This window comes from Acromyrmex echinatior, chromosome 4, assembly GCF_024713525.1.
Source record: "Acromyrmex echinatior isolate Ae372 chromosome 4, ASM2471352v2, whole genome shotgun sequence".
Taxonomy (NCBI): Eukaryota; Metazoa; Arthropoda; class Insecta; order Hymenoptera; family Formicidae; genus Acromyrmex; species Acromyrmex echinatior.
The window spans coordinates 16,230,889-16,249,078 of NC_141855.1; the positions used below are offsets into that span (position 1 = coordinate 16,230,889).

The following is an 18,190-nucleotide window of genomic DNA, read 5'->3' on the forward strand; positions in this document are numbered from 1 at the left end:
TTATACATTCTGTTCTAACATAAACAAACGAGCTTCACATGTATTCTTGATTTTAGAAGCTAAATTTCTCATCTGTACGAATACTTTTTGAGCATTCAAATAATATAATTTTTAATTTTCGCTTATTTTTCAGATGATATATTTTGTATAATTAATACACATTTTTTTGGTATATATCATTTTAAGAAACATACAGTCTATTTTATTCTTTATGAATAAATTGTTAATTATCCAAGAAGAAATGATCGTCAATTAAACGTCAACTCGACGTCAAATTAATGTTGAAATCATCGATTATTTATATCGATAGTATTTATATGAATTCGATGACTTATTTCTCGCCGAATAATATTTACTTTTTAAAAATAAAATTTTTTTAAAAAACATTTTCTCTGTACGAATATTTTTTGCACTCACTGTATATACTTATATAGTCAAACAGAACGATCATCGAACTGTAAATTTCCAACAAGCGCAAAATGCGTAACAAGCGGAAAATCAATATGAAGTGTTATCATTGACGATAATAATACGTGTTCAAGCAAATATTTAAAAATCTATTATTTTATTAAAATAAAATGCAACAAAATATGTTTCGTGAATATTTTATTTATAAAAAGTTTTAATTTTTCATTTTAATAGTTGTAATCATAATAATAAAGTAACAATAACAGATCATATACTTTAGTCTTTATACACATATATATATATATATATAATGATAATTGGTGATGAAACTCTCGCGTAGCGGCAGAATGGACTAAACTGAGTCGAAAATTCCTTCTCTACCATTTTGCAATTTTCGCAATGGTAAACGAGATTTTAATTTATGAAAATAGCCAATTTCGCTCGACCTATTGCCAAATGCAAGCGGGCGGCGAGATAAGACCGTCCAATGAGGAGCGCATTCGCCATTGCTAGACGTTAATGCCAATGTCGCTTGTAAACAATGTACTTAGCGACAAAGTATATACGATCGTGATCAGAATGATTGCTACATTTTTTTTTCAATGAATTTGGAATACAGCTTGTTCATCAAGCGCAACAATCAAATTGATTCTTACTCATAGCGTTTTCGACCCGAGTGGATTTGCTCCCATTTGGGTTGGATAATATTCTACTATTGGTCGACGTTACATATTCCACCAATAGAAGAGCAACGTCATTAATCCAACCTAGGTTAATGCAAATCCGCTCGGGTCAAATATGTTATTATAAATTCACAAATAAAAACCATTCTCTTGATTAGGTTGTATGTATATTGTCCAAAACTCATTAAAAAAAAAGCATTGCAACCATTCTGTCTACGACCGTACATCGATATATCTCTTTGGGCGATCTTATCTCGCCCGCTTGCATTTGGCGGTAGGCTGAGCGAATTTGGCTATTTTCATACATTAATATCTCATTAACCATTGCGAAAATTGCAAAATGGTAGAGGACTTTTCAACTTTCAAAGTTTAATCTGCTCTATCTACACAAGATCGTTTTATATATACATATATATAATACGCCTTAAAATACATTAAAACTTCTTCAACCATATTCTCTTGTAAATATTGATTATATAGCACAGTTATTCCAATCATACTTTCTTGCAGGTATCAATTAAATAGTATGGCTATTCCAATCATACCTTCTGGGTGGCTGTATTATATAATATATATAGTGGGATTATACTATGCCCAATAATACCAAACCCAACTAATAATATGATATAATTACATTGTTGTGATAATTTAATAATAATTTTGTAAATTAGATAAATTTTATAAATTAGAAAAATGTGTATGAGAATTTCAGTCTAAGCTGATGGATACGCTACCATTAGAAAGTTTTTCATAATTGTATAGTTGCAATATTAATACGATATGGCAGTGACGAAGAAAATTTTATATTTAAAATTACTATAATGTTGTAGAAGCTGTGGATTATCATGACAATTATAAGTTTAAATGTTATAACTATTTTTTTTTAAATAATAATGCAACGTAATTTTTACACTTTTTTATAGTAAAAATTTTTTACAAAATCAATACTTGTTGAATAAAAGTTAGTATTGTAAAGATAAAAATATATACCTAACAAATTTGGTTTGCGTACCATAGTAAAAATTAACTGTTTTTATGTTAGAATACGGCTTAAGCACTGGCTTTTAACAAAAATTATTTTATTTATATGATAAAAATTAGTATTATCATAGTAAAAGTTATGTCTGAATCATGTTGTGATGGTCCATCGAAAATACAAGACATAATAAAGTGTAATAAAATAATAAAATTGTATTAAAATTTAATATAAAATTTTCTCCATGTATATTAAGCATGTAATATGTGATTACATGCTTACTAAATTAATTATATTTATGGCTAATACTTCTAATACTTCTAATTTTTTCTCTCCTCGGTTCATTATGATTTGACTCTTCGTGTATATATGTATGTATATATATGTATATATAATATGTGTGTGTGTGTGTATGTGTGTGTGTGTGTGTGTGTGTGTGTGTGTGTGTATGGGGCATTCCATGTAAAAGTGAACCATTTTCACAAAATTTTTAATGAAATTTATTGATGTTGATAGGATGTTTAAGGATGCAAACTGTTGTGCAAAGTTTTAGACTTTTTGTCCAGCTAGTTTAGTAGCTGCAAAAGGAAGACATTTTGTTCATATATCTTTTTAGATTTTTTTTGGATAAAAAGTGGAATTAATAAAATGAAGTTAGTATTATTTCCTATCGAAAAGGCTACGTTTACATCAAGAAACCTATACAATGCGGACTTACAATATGATTAAATAAGTCTCCAAAATAGGTCTAGGCACCAATTATTTACACCGTAAACGGCCTGAACACGAATTCTCTGAATTTTTCGAACACGAAACATTCAAAACTCTTTGAACATTTTTTATTTACGATTTTATTTTAAATATAATATATGTCTATTACTAACGATATATGTCAATTTGAAATTAACAAATGGTGGATGGTAGATCGAACTATTTCAGATTATAGGCGGCCTATTTCAGATCAGGTTACCAAAAACTAAACTTATAACCAGGTCTCTGGTCATCTGTCAAAGTATTTACAGCGAGGAATCTAAATAATTTAGATCGAATTTGGGGTATACCTAAATTTATGGTATATAAACGTATTGTCTGCTCTTTCATGTGATGATGTCCTATTTTGAGTAACTCTTTATTATCATTCTTGTTCGAGTGTTTGAAATCTTTAAAATCGCGCTGTAATTAGGGACCAGTACCGACTTTATTCTTAATAACTCTAAATATAATATATATAAATATAATATAATATATATTATATGACGACTTTAAGCGCCTTTAATATTCTAGGAGGTCATTTTCGAAATATAATTTCAGAAAGGACAAAATGTGTATCTAACTACTCGGTTACGTTCATTGCGCCACCAATGTTTTCCAAGAATTCCAAGCGTAATATATCAATAAACAATTTCATTGTATAGCGGAGAATTTAGAATTATTTGACATTGCTGAGGCACGTACTGCGTAAATCCATTTTAAAACTTCGCTGTGATCTTGTTTCACGCTTGGTCATCAATGCTGGATTAGCTAGTGTTTCATACGGTAACACAAACAATCATATAAAAAAATCTGAAATCCTTGTTGAAACACACCATATGAAAGAGCAGATTTTTTTTTGCTCGCTCGTGTGTGTGTGTGTGTGTGTGTGTGTGTGTGTGTGTGTGTGTGTGTGTGTGTGTGTGTGTGTGATACTCTCTAAAAATAAACCAGTAAAAATGTCATTAGTAAAAAAAATGTTGATGGTAAAATGAGATTTCCTTGATAATTTAGGAATATTTCATTAATCTTCAATATAAATACTTATACTTTGCTCCTCCATCTTATATCTCATTGATAGTCAGTGGAAACAAAATTTTACTATAAAATCAGTAATTTATCAGTCGAAAAATGCTGATTTTGTATCTATGACATCAAACGATACCAAACAGTATCGCGTACGTAAAACAAAATAAGTGCTAGTACGGAGTACAGACAAGCACAGACACACACATCGCACTTGAAGATTACGATCGTGTATTTTACATATACGATCATTTCAACGGATCGTGTACATGTATACGTCAGTTTTCGCATGTTCATTATAAAGTGCCTCTTGTGGAAATTAAATACGTTCTTCATGTCGAAACTAAATGGAAACTAAGCGCTTGTTTTGCGATGATCAATGTCCATGCCAATATTATTAATGTGATAATCTCGGTATCCAGAAATTGTGATGATATTTCTCGTATTGATTACTAAACCGTAGATTTTCCACATATCAACAAAATGTTTGTATAAAGCATTTCTCTCAGTGTGGGATTTACTGATCTGAATAGTTAATATTGGGTCATCTAAAAAGTATCCGCGGTTTTTTGTCACTAGATGTGACCATCAACACCATCTAGTGACAAAAAACCGCGGATACTTTTTAGATGACTCAATATTTCTGATTTTGCAGTCCAAAATTACTGATTTGATCAACTCATATTTCTAATTTTTTAATCAAAAGTCACTGTTTCTAGTAGCCTATTATTACTGACTAAAATAGTCAATACTACTAACTCTTTCAGTAAAATTTTGATTTACAATGCTACACTTATAACTATCATGATCAGCGAGTATTTACTTTTTCAGTAATAATATGCTAATTTTTACTTTTAGAGAGTAGACATGTGTGTATATATATACATATATATGTGTGTATGTATGTGTGTGTGTGTGTGTATAGTACAAATATATATTCTATACACCTCTTTTTGTAATCTTTCTCTTTGACGTTATATCATGATATGATGGCAACGAAAACTCTCATTCTTTTAAAATACTATCTGTCGACCCTCGGTATTTTCCGTAAAAATACCGAAGAGCATTTTATTCACGTTCAAAATATCAATATGCGCGTAGCATATAGATCAGTCTTGAAATGTCGATATATTCCTTTAATCTCAACTATACTATGTAAAGATACAAAAAAATATAGGTAACTAATACGTTTAAAATATAGATTGGCAGTAAAAATAGAAAAGAGTTAACAGAAGAATAAAAATAAATAAATGAAAAACATATCACATGATTTAAGTAAATTAACTTAACCTCATTAAAAAATCATCAAAATCATTACAACTTAAAAAAATTTTTTAAGATTGTAAAACAAAATACATACTTTTCACCGATATTATTTGATTAGTCAATTTTATGTCAAATTGGAAAATAATTTTTCCTTTTTTCTGGGAAACTTAACTTTTTAGTTGTGTCAATTTTGAATTAAGGGAACGATATATGAATTCATTTTAGTTTCGACAAGAAGAACGTATTTAATTTCCACAAGAGGCACTTTATAATGAACATGCGAAAACTGACGTATACATGTACACGATCCATTGAAATGATCGTATATATAAAATAATATACGATAATCTTCAAGAGAGATATCAAAATTTATTCTATTACATGAAAATGGCTAACTGGAGTGATTAACTTTACTTTGACTAACATGAATACTTCTTCAATTATTTCATACTTCCATCTTACGTGACTTTTCGCGATATCGTAAACTAAAAATTTGATTCAAAAACTTATAGGACCTTTGCACAGCTGATTACCGACAAACTTGGTGATTGGTTCAAATTAACTTTAATCTCGTTTAAAAACTTCGTACGTACGATCTACCTTACTTACTTTAAAAATCGTAGTTGGTTCACACACACACACAGGATTAGTTGGAATAAGTTTCCAATGCAATCCTCATTAAAGATTGAACTACAACAGCTTTACAACTTCGAAAAAATATACGTGAGTATAGGATAATTCTTTAAAAAAATGAGCTCTATATTTATATTAATATAAAAAATCATTGTATACATGTACTTCTCATTCCATAATTTATAGTAATTTTTTATATTAATGTAAGTCTCTCTCTCTCTTTCTCTCTCTCTCTCTCTCTCTCTCTCTCTCTCTCTGCTTTTTTGCTCTTTCTTGACGATATAATAAATTAAATTTCTATTAATAGTAATCCTACTAATTATTGTTATATACGTTGTTAGAAACGTTAGCATTTAACGAAGTACTAAGACATGAAGATAATCCGCAAATCGCACAACTTCTTTAAAGAAAATACTCGTGAAAGCTTTAAAAATATTTGTTATACATATTGATAGTTTTATTTTAAATTTAATTATGCAAAAATTGTCTTATTATTTTACAAAATTGGTTTTCTGAATAATTTAATTACTCGGAGATACTCGATTATCAATATTATTCCCATTTTTTTTTTCAAATTTGTAATTGAATCTGAATGCATTATTATGACGCAATTTCGAACGTTATGCATAACAAATTCAAAATATTAAACATTTAACTATATATCACGGTACATATATATATATATATATTATATATATATATATATATATATATATATATATAGATAGATATTACACAAATACTGTAATGCAAATGCAATGAAATGTGAATTTACATAAGTTATCACATCACACGGAATTCCCTCACAAGTGTGCCGAGATAGAGAGTTGATTTTTCGCCGATAAAAAATTCAAATTTATGCTGGACGCAAACAAAAGAAATTTTCTCCATTCTAAATTACCTTTTCTCTTTTTATACATTTGGCTAATTTGCATATTAACGTGGGATACTCCTGCCTTACTCTTTTTGAAATAGCTGATGATTCTACTGAAGCAATAATTATAAAAACAAGAAGAAAGTTTATCCGAAATTGTCAAATTTCAATATGATGGCTGGATTATAAAGGCATCAACACATTTGATTGTTATGATTTATCTGGAAATACACAATTCGCAATGGCTAATATTAGGGCAAGTATTAAATTTATATTACGAGTTAATGCTTACATGTAAGCAATAATTAGCTATTATGATTTCATCATTGTCATTTCACTATTATCTTTAACAATTAACATTTATCTCATTTTGATTCAAGGCTTGTTTGGAATAATCCAATATCAAAGTCCAATTTATAGACGCGGAAAGGATGGATTAATGCTGATGGAATTAATGTGTTATGCGCAATCTGCTCGTATGCAACAATTTGAATGCAATTGTTACATCAAAAGGACAATTAAATTTTAACACTTTAAACTCCCTGTTGCACGATAATTAATCTGTACAAAACGCGAAGTATTCAAAAGAAAATAAGAGCGCGCGACGATGAACCAAATTGGATATGCGATATAGCAAGTGAAGCGTGACGACTGTATAAATTTCACGGAGATGTCGGACAACGAAACTCATGTCGTTACATTATTATCTGTCGCGTTACATTATGGCATAGTACTGAAGCACGAGGCGAGCAGGTACCCCGAAAGAAAACTCCGCGCCTCTCTATCTCTCTAGTAAGTTATTTCGGGAGATAGTTTGCGTACGTGCTTGCTTCCGCATGACGTACATACTCAAATGCAGTCCACGAATTTATAAATGCGAATTACAGTTTCTTCGTGCATTGTTCCAACCTTGAAGATAAATTTATATGTTTCAACAGGAGCAAATCTGTATGTTGTAAAATGATCACGTATTTTCAACGCATGATATTATCATTTACAACGAAGTGCAATTGATTACTAGTCAATCATATCTCCGACTTCGAGATTTAAAAAACATATGTTTGATTGATGAGTAAATTAAATTTTACTTCAAATATACTGCAAATTTAAAATTATATCATCATATCTATTTGTTTCATATGTATATAAAATATTTAAATAATATATCATAAAAGATATTTGAAGTGTAAATTTCTTTTGTAAACTTTGTATTATTTTCGTATACGTTATTAATTTTATTAGAGATCAAACGTACAGGTTTTGAGTTCTGTTTACAACATATATTTACAATGCGATTTTATCAAGTTTAAGTAACAGATATTGCAAGAAATCTTTACAGAGTAGAAAAAATCGTCGATACCATCATATCACTTTATTTTTAAACAATATTTCTTAAATATAAAAGCTAAAATAAAACTTTAGAAATACAAATACAAATTAAAAAGTATTTTTTATCAGATGATATAACAGTTTTTATAATATTATTTGTAATTAACTTTTTCGTAAAATAAGCAAAAATTAAGCGTCTGACAAAACTAAGCTAGGCCCTAAAATTAACACAATAGGCAGATGCAACATATTTCTATTCTTTAATTTACTTATAGGAGTCATCTGTTTACAATTGAATATGTATGAGAATTTTTATGGAAATTTTGCTTTGATATAAAATATTTTTTAGGATTTATATGTATATTTGAGTTGATTCATATGTATATTTTACGCAAGATGTAAACGTGAGTTTTATAAGAAAGATTTTTTTTCTTAAATACAGACTTGCCTTCAACTCCAACAATAAAATTATTTGACATTATAATTCCACACTAAAGATTAAATTAGTTTATAGTCTATCTTACAGATAAATATGTCAGGAAATAAGAAAGAGAAATATATAAATAAAACAGATTTAAGAAATTACAAATATATGAAACGATGTAATATTATCAATAATATCTACTATTATTTAAACACAATTTGCAAAAGGAAATCGTAAAGAGAATCGTAAGAATTTTATTTTTGTACTTGTAAAATTCGTTTTTAGCTGCTTTTATATAGAAACAAACCATAAATATTTAAGTTATGGGTTTTTATTTTTTTAACCATTTAATCATAATCGATCATGTTTTTTATCAATATTAATAAAAAACAATATTTAATTTCCAAGAAATAAGGAGTGTCCCTTTAAAAAACCTATGCTAGTATCGATATCTTTCCTCTATTAAATTATTATTTTTAAATATTTTACATATTGGATTAGATATTATAGTTATGAATGTGTGTTCAAATGAATATTATAGATTTTATTTTTAAAATAATCTTATGTACTTTCATTTTAACCTATTTGGGTGTAAACTCATTATTCTTCTTGCTAATTCCACTTCTAGCTCCAATATGAGATCGATGATCAGAAGGGAAGGCAAACGGAATTGCAAAGCAAATTCTCTCATGGTGATCGCTAAGTGGTTTAGCAGAGATTTAACTCGGCCTTCAACTTCGCTTCGTTCGCTTCGAGAACGATAGCTATTTCAAAGATTAACATTGGCCTGATCAAAATTTACTGGACCAATACTGGTATTGGCAATTTTCAATGCATCTTCATAAAACTAAGGACGCGTTCATATCTTGATAAAATAGCAGAAAGCAGAAAAGCAACAGTCAATCAAAACTCTGAGTAAGCAATACAGAAAATCGAAATTGTCGTCTATCAGCGCGAGTTCTGATAGTCAAAGTGTCATGGCGTCCTAATATGTTTTCCTGTAATTTCCCTATCAAACAGCGCAAGGCTTCCATAACGATGCACCTCTTCCAAAAAATCATTTCACTATTCTGTCTTATTGTCTTGTAAAATATTTGTAGTGTAACGGTCACAACTAGTTTCTTAATTATCAATAGAAAACTATATCTTATTTTTCATTCCATTATCAAGAGTAGCATATTAGGATTTTAACTAAGGTTATAGACAAAGATAATCTTTTCATGCTGTTATTCTATTTGTGTAAAATTAATTTAAATAAATGGAAAAAATAAAATAAATTTTATTTTATGCATCTCAATATTATAATTCTTATATATAGAATAAATATATTATAAATATCTAATTAAAAAATAATTTTCATGTAAAAGGAATTTTCATGTAAAAACTTTTCTCAGAATTATTCAGATTTGTTGTAATATAAAATGAAGTTGCAATAGAAATATGCGAAAATATAAATTTAATTTTATATTTAATATATGATTTCATATTTAATAATATATGATTTAATATAAATTTTTTTTTAAATTTATAATTAAACATATTTATATTTCCATCGTATTTCAGTATGAGATTTTATCATAAAATTTTTATAGGACGTAAACCGTTGCAACATACATGTGTTTGGCAATATCATAAATAATTTTCGACATAGACGGATACTATGACTTATAGTTACTCAGGCATATTTCTTCTGTCGCACATTACCATTGCATATGCGATGTTATATAAGCATCTGTCATATGCAATAAATATCTGCATATTCCAAGTTAAGTTACATCATATATACAGAAAAAGTTATATCAGAAGCATTTTATCAGAGAAAGGAGAGAGAGAGAGAGAGAGAGAGAGAGAGAGAAATATTAATTTTATGGATATAATCTTAAATCTTAAACACTAATAGCAATGTTGATAAATTTATCTAGTAAATAAAGGAAAGCAATTAGCTTTTTTAGAATGTATTATAATTATACGTAAGTCACTCATTTTAAGAAATCTATAAAAATCAATACATTAGAAATAAAAGTCGTACGTTATGTTTGACACAACTATTTTATAGATAGTATCTAAAAACATATTTTTTCTTAAAAAATTACGCTAACACTTAAGTTAGGAATATACTTCATTTTCAAAATAAATATAATTTTAAAACTATAAATAATAATTAGAAATTATCGTTAAAAAACTCTAGTTTTGAAAATAAAAATAAATAGAATAATTTTCTAATTATTAATTATAAATATAATTAATGTCATCGGATTTATTTTGACAATATCTAGTATTTTTATCAAAAAGTAATTAATATAAAATGAATATTGATTAATTTTAAAACATACCAAAAGAATACGTTTTGAGAAATTTCTGCTAAATATTACATAAACTGTTTATTTCTCCAAGGAATCTGTAGAAAATACATGGTTTCTGGAATAACTTATATCGTTCATATATTGCATAAAGTAAATTCTCTTTATAGAATATCGGATTCTACCCCTTCAGATTCTACCATCTCAATGATTATGCTTGCCTCCGTAACACACATAAATTATAGACGTTCCATGTGCTTGATAGAAGTCAAACTTCGTATTATCGATTTAATCACAATTGTTTCAATTATATTTTCCTGCAGGTACAAACAACAAGAGTGAAATGGTGAAGGCAGACCGTTATCAATATCCTGAGACGTTCTGTCGCTGAATATCAAGTGAGGCATTAAATGGGCACCTGTCACCGCACATTTAGATGCGACATGTTATTGTGTGCGTTAAGAAAGGATACATGCGCTTTGCATGCAATAGCAGAGATTCACGACAAATTGAACTGCATGCTGACGAAGATTCTAAAATTGGTAAATAATAGTAATGAACAGCGCCGTTGGTACTCCTTATAAATATAAGCATTTTATTTGCATTGAATGTCTGATATCTTAATTTAGCTCATTTGTCGGTTGTGTGTTAATTTTAGTTTAATTTCATTTTTTAAATATTGTAACTTTTTAATTTCGGATATATACGTGAATATTTTAAAAACTGCATAGATCTTTAAAACTATAATTTTTAATTTTTTTAACATTACACCTAATTTTGAACAAAAACAAAAGCTTTTAAACGACCTTTGCAATGCTTTTTCATGCAATCAATATCCTGTAACAATATCTTGCTGCTTATCGTGGTTTCTCGATAAGCAAAGCTTTCTTTTATTTGTAGCTGATACACTTTTATTTTTTTAGTTGGAATCTATTCGGCAGAGATATTACTAACGCGCATCAAGATCACATTTGCGTCGAAGTGAATTGCGAAAATAAGATACTGATTTCCTAGGAAACATCATCAGATTAAATATTTATGATATTTTACATTTTAGCCTTTAAAAATTTCGCCATTATATTATTTGCAGGTAAGAACGCTATAAAAATACTGACATTTTTATTTACATTTCAGTGTGAAAGATTTCGAATTATCATCAAAAGTTCAAAAAGTTTTCCAAAGTTTTCAAGAAGGCTATGACCTCTTAATTATATAGATAAGGAAGTAAATTTATCTCGCGGATGACATTTATTACCTCAAACCATAAATATATACTACGCGTTAGGGGAAAATTTCAGAAATGAATTTCACGTTAATTATATACTATCGGACATCTTGCACGAATTTATTCGAAAAAGTTGATCATTTCAATCAATATCAACACAATCTACGTTAATATATTAAGTAGAAGTATCGTTGGTGCATGTATCACGACAAAACAGGGAACAAGTAATGTCTCGTATTCGTCACAGTAGGCAGCAAACAAGAGACAAACGTCAGCGCTAAATGCACCCCACACACACATTATCCCTATCCACTTTCTAGTTTCCCAACTAAAATGGAGAGGAACTGTCCTGACATCCTATTTCCCTCTGAATCTCTCAGCGATGCAACTAACCAAAATGAGATAGTTAAATTTTTTTATTGTGTAACGTGATCTTATATTAAACTGAAGGGTAGTCTAGGGAAGGATAAGAGTTTAATTGTATTTTAACTATCTCTGAATTAATTCGTTAAAGACGACGCAAGCTGTTCCTGCGCGCAACAGATACGAGAAATTTATGATGTTAAAACAGACAAAAGATGATAAGTATTTAAAGTTGTTTTTGATAAATTTCAGTAGAATTAAATAAATTTAATATTAATTTTTATCTAATATACTCTGCGTTGTATAAAACATACTTAAAGTATTATACTTTATATTTTGAGATTAAAATATTTTTATCTTGACAATTGAGGAACTTCTTGTTAATTAACTACTGAATAAGATTACACATACAATATCTAACGCAATAATTCATTCATAATGCAGCAACGAAAAATTGTCATTCCACCATTAAATAGTAATTTCAACAAATCGATATCCAGCAACAACAAATGATAATAACATAAAAAGAAGAGCCATTCGCCGAGCAGTAACAAAACAATATCATCTATGAAAGAATGAAAGAAGGAAATATCAACGCGTAAAACACAACAGCTATAGACAGCTTCGTCCAATTAGAGTTTACCAATCAGATAGTCGCATATCCGCTATCGAACACCAAAAAGCGATCGCGTTCCGTCTCCGTCGACAATCCCATTATTTAGCAACGCAAAAGACAACATCACCATAAGAGTCGCGTTCACTAGTAAATAGTTAAATAACACATATAGGGCACAATCACATGCCGCGCAAAAGAGGGGTTCAGCGGAGAGCAATCCCATATATATATAGGACTACCACCCCTACGTCCACGCAACAACAGGCAGAACTATTGCCGTTCGCAATACTGTCATTCTTTCTTTATGTCAACGTACGCTGATCGTCCCGAAGAAGCAACGTCGTTGCTGGCGTCGACGAAGCTGCTTGATTTATCGCGGTTGGCGGGAGAAAAAAGGGACGAAAAAGAGGAGCTCTTCTCGTTCGCTCGCCCTCTCTTTGTCTCTTTCGCTCTTAGTCGAGGCCAGGGAGCATCATGATGGGGATATCGTTCTCAAAGAGAGGATGGTTCGTAACGACGTACAACAACGACCGCGGCGCCGGTACCGCGGGTCAGACTGAAATCCGCGCGAGCGGTACTCAGCACACTCAGCGACTCAGCCTCTTATAGGAAACGTTGGGGCGCAAGCGCTACCGGTGGGGGTTACTGGTTGCCCGAGAGGGATGGGCCACGTTTCAAAAAGAGAAGCTCCCGTCGATCCACCCCCGCACGGATCGATCGACTTTTCATCGACGCCCGTCGAAATACGAGCAACGACGGAACGTCGTCATCATCGTCTCTTCTTCGTAGTTAAATTAATTCACAACCGAATTAAATAATAAAACATAATCAATGTTATGTAACATGAAGGATAAAAAAATTGAAGAGAACGCGAGGAACCATGGACTAGAGTGTAATTAGCCTATATAGATTAAAAAGAGAAAACGTTGTGGCGAACATTACGTTAATGAGGAGTACGTTCAATAGAAACTAATGTTTGCTCTTTCCTAAAAAAAAAAAAAAGTCCATTTCTTGCCAAGTCTTTCGAGTTTAATTTTCTATAAAAGAGACTTGATATGTTCTATATTACATAAAAATATCCGAATTACATTAGTCGGATAATAAAATAAAGCAGAGTATATTAAGTTTTATTGAAATAATTTATCATTTTTTTCTGCAAGTATGGTTTCCAGAAAAATATATAATGAATTTCTAATATTGTTTTTTGATTTTATATTGTATAAATATCAAATAAATGCAGTTAATGTATTACATGTATCAAACACATTCAAATGCACATGCGAGCGCACAAAATTATTATAACTCAAGTTAATTCATTTAGTTTTATCTACACTCATCAAAACAGTTACTGTACATAATTTGTATTCATAACTTTCAAATATTATAGATAGTTATATTTATAAAATTTAATTACTCTATATAGATACATATCTATTGTTTTGGAGAAATTTTTTAATATGTTTTAATTATCAAAAATGTTTTCAGAAATTTTTATATTATTATAATTTAATTTTTCATCATAAAAACGAGCAAAAAGTATTGATTTACAACTAGCAGTAAACGAACATTAACGAACATTTCTCTAATTACGTACAACAATTAAAGACGAGATAGATAAGTAATTTAACGGCCAACACACTAAGTAATTTAAATTACTACGCGTAAACTAAATTAGTCAAGGATGAAGTAAATGTATCTTGTGCAGTATATACAATGAACAACACGTGTATACATATGAAATTTAAATTATTAGATTATTCATTTATATAATCGATCGAATTATTAGATAAAATGCAGTTATAAAGCAAGTTAATTAATTTACAATGTTGAATATCATAATAATAATATATGCTTTCTTATTTATTTGATCATTGGCTGCGTTCAACGAACTCAACAATTGAGTGAGCGCTCGCTGTTATTGGTGTATTCTTTTAGATCAATCAGTATTTTAGATCTGCAAGAATACATTAATAGCAGCGAGCCTTCATTCAACTGTTAAGTCCGCTAAACGCAACCATTATGTATGCATAGAAAAAATAACCCTTTTATTATTTCCACATTTTCGTACTATAAATATATGTGAATATTGTTTGAAATTTGCTCGATGCATATACTGAATTTCATAAATATAATATCATTTCACGATTGTTTATCTGTATAGTAAAAAGATGAATAAACTCGATAGTCATAAATTTAAAAAATCTTGAAACTACAACAAAACACAAAATATTTTGTCAATAGTAAAACTGATGTAAAAAATATACTAAACCAAAATCTAAAATACGAATATATAAACATTTATATACTAATATATTTATTATTATATTCATATTATATTTAATATTATATTTATATAATATTGTATTATATAATTATTAATATGTGTTTGCATAATAATTTTATGCTATCGCATTATATTTTACCAATATAATCAGAGCATCTAAAATGTAGGTGTGGTATACGTATATTTCACATACATATATACGCACATATATTTAAAATATATGTATTTTATCCTCGTAAAATGTTTCATCGTTGTAAAATTGAATAGCTAATTCAGTTGGCTTTAAAACAGCTGTTTTCACAAGAAAATATTAATTGAACATAAAAAATTCATTATTCTGATTTGTTAGATTCACGTGCACAACCTAAATACCTTCGTAGAAGATACCAATTTGGCGTAAAGGAGCTATAATACAGAGAATTAGTAAGTAATATGTAATATAATTCTCTTCATTCCTATCTCTGCGAAACCTTTATAAATGCGCGAAGAATTTAACGCAAGTCAATTAAATTAGCCTTCATTACTTTAAAGGGATGTAAGAAATTGTAGATAGTCTTCTCTTTCTAAAATAAATTCCCTAATTTTACGATTAATTTTCTGTTAATATTCTTATTTTAATGATATATTTTATACAATTTTTATAAATAAGCAGAAAATTCGATAATTTATTTTAGCAAAAGTTTAATTAATGTAGAAAATGTGCGCGAAAACGCTCAAAAAAGATAATCTCTAAAAATGTTTTAACAGTTATATTATAATTGCTTTTTTAAATTTTTGAACAAATTATAAAATAATGAATTAATATAAAATTAATTTGCGAATTCATTGATATTTACATTTTAGATACGAGAGACGCACTAGAAAGCTTTAATAAAACTTGAATTCAGCACAAATGATTTAATTATTATTTGTATTATGAATATGCAAACGTATATCTTATTTAACAAACGAAATATATAGATGTGTACATGTAAAATGATAAATTATTTATATAAATTATATAAAAAATTCACGTTTGCTTCAGGTGTCCATTATAACTATTATGCATTATAACTTCGGGTGTCCATTATAACTACAACCAGTGTGAATGGCACGCGAACTGGAGAACTCTATGCAAAATAAACCTAGTTTTCTTCACCGAACTTGGCAAGAAATAAGCGGCCAAGAACTCATTTCTCCCTTATCATCTGAATTTATCCCCGCAATCGCTGCATCTGACGCTAGTCGTCATTGCTGAATAAGTTACTTTCCTACTTAATCTTTAATTTCGACACCCTTTTCAGGATGAAGACAACTAAGGATTTAGATGCAATGCTGTCGTATTGTAATATACGGATCAATGATAGCTGTATCTGACAATAAGTAAAATACTAAAAATATCGAAAAAAAAAATTTTTTTAAACAAATTTTATAATTAAGAATAAAAAAACTGGAATTTGTATTGTTATATATGTTACCAAGTAGAGAGGAGAGTTTACTTCTGTCATAAGTATATAATTTTATGGAAATGCTTTTGTATTGTACAAAATATGTAAAAAGATAATAAAATATTATTATATTGGAGATCATCCCGAATACTAAATAATTATCTAATATTTTTATAATGTAATAATAGAAAATTGCCATTATTACTATTTTAGTCATCTATAATTTATATATATATATATATATATGTATTATATATATGTATTATATTTTTTTGTTAGCATAAATTAAGACGCAACATAATAAGGTAATGATATTAAAATACTGCAATTTTTAATGAATGTATAAATATTTCGTAATTATTCTCAACAAGATTTTTTGTAGAATCATTCTACTGTTTTGTAAACATATATACTGTTTCGAAACATATTGTTACAAATAAATGCTCAATTAATTATAATAATAATAATGTATCCACTCACCAAGATCGTACATCATATTTATTGTGCTGTTTCTCTGTTTATCCTGAAAACAATTATATATAAATATTAATTATAAAATAATGATTATATTATTATTGTATAATTAGAATATAATTTAAGACTTGATTTTGAAAATGATCATGCATGTGAAGTTTTCTTTATTAACGATATTTAACCTTTTATTATCTCATGGCATAAGTTAACAGTTTATGGCTAACATAAATGATTTTTTAGGTTTAAAAAAGCGTTTATGCAGGCCGTAAACTTAACTTATGCCATAATCAATAAAGTTCAATATAATTTCAATTTATGTTTCCGCTCTTAATAATGACTTACAAGATATATAACTTATGTCATAATCATAAAATTAATTCAAATTAAGGACTCTATTTTGTAACAACTGGTAACTAAATCGTAATTACATCGTCATTTCACAGGTTTCTACATGGTAAAAAAGCTGCATAAAGAAAATTAATGTAATGATATCAATTGTGAAGAATTATAGAATAGGATCCTTAACGGCAAGTGGCAGCACATAAATCATTGTATTGAATTTACCGATTACAGTATATAAGTTTACGGCCTGTATAAATGCTCCTTTATTATACGTACGATTGCGATTATTGCACTGTCACAGTTTTCCTTATTCACGGTATCCGTGTTAAATTATATACGTATTTATTTGCTAGATTATTTCGGAAAATTGCCAGCGCGAGATCTAAAACATACTCGATCGTGTTTTGTTTTAATGCGTGAATATATCGGCGCTCATCGAGGCATATCGCATAACTACATCGAATGGTGGGAAATGTACTTCGATATGTGCACAACTTCATATATCCGCGCGCAAATTGAATTGTATAATAATAACCTCTATAAGATTCGAAACGCGAAGCGTTAAAAGCACACATATATGTATAGTATAAAGTGTGTTAACGATGTGAAAAATAACTGATATCGAAAAATGTGAATGGTCGCTCGTTCGCTCGAATTCACGGTGGAATGCTCGAATGGAAATTCATGGTCGAATTCATGCTTGAATTGACGTGATGTCAAATAAATTCGTAAACGTTAGAATTCCGATAATTGCTCCATACATGGTCTATATATAGTTACTCTACTACAT

General features: G+C 28.9%; 1 protein-coding gene across 1 annotated transcript in view; it reads right to left on the bottom strand.

Annotated features, from left to right (window-relative positions):
• Positions 1–16,452, bottom strand: part of LOC105145514 (metabotropic glutamate receptor 8) — a 124,003-nt gene extending 107,551 nt beyond the window's left edge. The window contains exon 1 of the mRNA XM_087405082.1: positions 12,901–16,452. Within this exon, the coding sequence (XP_087261208.1) occupies positions 12,901–12,917 (17 nt within the window). The 5' untranslated portion in view covers positions 12,918–16,452. The remainder of the gene's footprint in view (positions 1–12,900) is intronic.
• Between the last annotated feature and the right edge of the window lie 1,738 nt (positions 16,453–18,190).